Source organism: Mesitornis unicolor, unplaced genomic scaffold (assembly GCF_000695765.1).
Source record: "Mesitornis unicolor isolate BGI_N332 unplaced genomic scaffold, ASM69576v1 scaffold21493, whole genome shotgun sequence".
In the NCBI taxonomy this organism is placed as follows: domain Eukaryota; kingdom Metazoa; phylum Chordata; class Aves; order Mesitornithiformes; family Mesitornithidae; genus Mesitornis; species Mesitornis unicolor.
The window spans coordinates 7,324-10,699 of record NW_010175613.1 but is presented as its reverse complement, the minus strand read 5'-3'; the positions used below and the strand labels follow the sequence as shown (position 1 = coordinate 10,699).

At 39.6% G+C, this 3,376-nt stretch overlaps 1 protein-coding gene across 1 annotated transcript in view; it reads left to right on the top strand.

The window, feature by feature from the left end:
* Positions 1 to 2,676, top strand: part of KIAA1328 (KIAA1328 ortholog) — a gene marked incomplete at its 3' end in the record, with an annotated part of 100,925 nt that extends 98,249 nt beyond the window's left edge. Inside the window, exon 8 of the mRNA XM_010181460.1 lies at positions 2,492 to 2,676. Within this exon, the coding sequence (XP_010179762.1) occupies positions 2,492 to 2,676 (185 nt within the window). The remainder of the gene's footprint in view (positions 1 to 2,491) is intronic.
* Between the last annotated feature and the right edge of the window lie 700 nt (positions 2,677 to 3,376).

The window sequence follows — 3,376 nt, the reverse complement described above, 5'->3', positions numbered from 1 at the left end:
CTTCTTCTCTGGCAGTGCCACTCTGCGACTCCTGCCTTAGCATCCAGGTTAGGTAGGTTAATAAGGTCTTTATTTAGACAGTCTTTTCTCTTGTGTAGTTTCAGGGAAAGGAATGAAAATTCATCAGATATTGTGGTGTCCTGCAGGAAGTCTTGCTAGCCACGCTGCATCTGAGTGGTACAGTGGATTGCTGGATTTGGAATTAGAGAAGGACCTGTTTTGTGACTTAACCTCTGTATATGTACATAACTGATCCCTTTGGACTATATGTTAGTTTTAAGTTTTTCAGGGTGCTATATTCACATCATTCATTTTAGTAATTATTTCACAGGTGAATGAGTAACTGTGTTCTAAAAGACTTTTTTTTTTCTTTTTGTTTTCTTTGATAATTTTGGTACCTTGTTAGCTATTGAATTTCGGTATCTCTCTGTATTGCCCCTTTCCCTCCATGGTCTGCACACCTCTCAGATTGTTTATCATTTTAAGATTTGATTCTATCCCTACTTGAGTAAAACTTTAACATGCATTTTCCTTTATTAAATACTAAAGAACCAGGCTCTAATTAATTATTTAGTGAGCTATACATGCAAATACACTTGCTTTTGTTATTTTCTCGTAGATTAGCTTCTGTGACTTCTTGGTGTCTGTTTCTGTTTGAATTGCTTCTGCCGTAGCATTATTTAAACCAGAACTCGTTATTCTAGAGGTAACTGCACCATGCAGAAGGTATTGCAGTGAACCAGTTGAGCCTTCTCATCTACAAGTCAGAGGTCACTGTCTGCACAGAAGATCTGTAGGCTGTAATTAAATGTACTTTAAAAACACAGAAAGCATCCAAATAATCACAACCTCAGTGTTTTTAAATGCTGTTAATCATCTGAGTACAGGCAAATGGAATATCAAGTCCTGTATTATCAGAGAAATCTGGTCAAGTATTACACCTTTAAACCTCTTTAAACAGTTATTAGGGCCCAAACACACCTCTTGCTGTAGTGTCCTGGGTAGCAGGAATTAGTAGGTTAATCATTTCATATAACTCAAATAAGATACTAATTTAGCCCACCATAAATTTTAATAATACTTTGCAATATTATTAGTGGCCGCACAGTTTGAAGCCCTGAAGTAAACGGGGGTTATTCAGAGAAGTTTTATCCAACACTTCAGCCAGTTATTACAGGTCATAAGCCTTTATATAATGTTCTGCATTAATAATACAGGAGTAATACTAATTGTCCAGCAGGCGCAGTGGGCCCTATTAAACGATGGCTTATACAGCACATTGATTTGAAACTTTCAATTTAGCTATCATTTTCTGATGGGAACATCAGATACCTGCTTTCTTCCTCAGATGTACAGTAACTTCAGTAGTATAAGGTTTTAGGTAGAAGTTTCTTGTTAATCAGACTTCACAAAGCTGTATCCCAAATAATAGAAACTTAGTTGCAGTGTTGGGGTTGCCCATGTAAAAGTGGTGCTTAAATAGGAAAAAGATTTGTTTAATCTACTGCTGACTTAGGAAAACTGTATGTGACTTCTATGATTGCAGATAGAGCTGGGTAATCTTGGGATTACATGTATTACAAAGGGGTTTTTTTGGTTTTAATTAATAACGGTGATGTGGCTAATGATGTATACACGTTGGGAATCTTCATTTAGAGCAGTAATTGTTTCCCAGAGAGCAGAATTTGAAAGCAGTAGGTTGTCTTTACTGAGAGAGGTGGGTCTCCACAGATAGCCTCTTCCCAAAATGTTTTGTGATTGCCTGTGTCTGCAGAGACTTGTTCCACATCACCAACTTTGCCTCCTTGCTCCATCTGTGCAGTGCTTACGATCTTGTTCTGAAATTCTTCTTGAACCACGATGGTTCTGGTTAGCTTTCTCTTTTCTCAAACTGCTGCACTTGCTACTCCAGATACTATGCCACCAGTTTGCCCGTATGTTCGCTATCCTGATTACAAGTACCTCTATTCGTTCATCTCACCTCTTTTTGTCTCATCTTCTTTCATCCTTTTTCTTCTTGAATCAGTGTATCGTGCTTACCTTTTACCAACCATGACTGCAGTTTTCACATAGTCTTCCCTGTTTACCCCTTTGTCCTAGCAAAGTGAGCATCTTTCAGATTACTCTTTCATCCAATCTTGCTTCGCTATGCTGGACAGTGTACTGTATCTTCATCCCACTTGTCCTGTTCTGACTTCTCAGGAGATCCAGGACCTTGTGCTTAAGGGAATGTGCCAAATACCACACACCTCCAAATGAAATTATCAGAGTGCTGCCACCTGCTGATAACTGAAGGCTCCTGATAAAGTAGATTGGTAACTCTTAAATCTTTAGGCATCCTGCTTTCAGACATTGTAAGTGGATTCAACAAGAGCTCAACCAGCAGCACAATGGTTACGCTTCTGGAGAGTGCAAGTGCAGGAGATGGCTGGGTGCAGTGTCAAAAGGGCTGAATGCCTCATGTAATACTGTGGTCTTTCTTTCCTCCTAGTGTACCGGTGTCAAAACATGGAGAATATTTTCCAAGGACACCTCCAGTGGGCAAAACCTTGAGAACACCAAAGAGCAGTGGAGGGAGCAGCTTGGGGAAGAAAATGGTTGGTTTTGGTGCAAACGTGGAACATGTGCAAACCTTTCTGAATCAACCCAAGAGAGAAGGCACCAAGTCAAGGAGAGGTAAGGGGAAGCATACTGTATTGCAGGGCCATGAGTGTGCTAGTGCCATTTAAAAGTTGTATGTAAGTGTTCAAGAACATATCAGTAAAATGCAGAATTAAGAGGAAGAGGATTGCAAGTTGCTTAGAACAACCAAAGAGAAGGTAGCTACGTTTAAAGTAATAAAAAGCATGGAAAGCCTTGTAAATAACAAGTGATCTTCTTGGTTGGTGTTCCTGATGGAAGGGAAAAAATAGCCCTATAATCTCAAAAAGCTACTTCAACAATTCTTTTTCCTTTCCCAGCAAGCAGAGAATAAGTGCAGTGGGACTTGCTCTTGAAATGTAATCTTCTTCACATTCTTTTCCTCCCCAGGTAATGGCTCCGCCATCACAACCTGATATTTTGCCACACAGGGATGTCTGTACCGCTAGAATGTGTCCTGCTCTTAGCTTAGTACCTCCACTTAAGGAGTGGAGAAGCAGTCTTTCTTAGGAAGAGAAAGGGTTGGGAACAAAAGCAGGTTGGATGTTTCACTGCTGAGCCTTGAACATAATCCTTGGTTCAATTATGAGCTAGCGCCTTTTTTTTTATTTTAACTTGTCAGCCAGTTTGCTGTATATGTCAGCATAAAAATGAAGAAAATGGCAAAATGAGAAGAAATGTGGTGCAGTTCTCAAAGGAACAAATAACTTGTGTTATTGGTTAAGACCGTACCAAC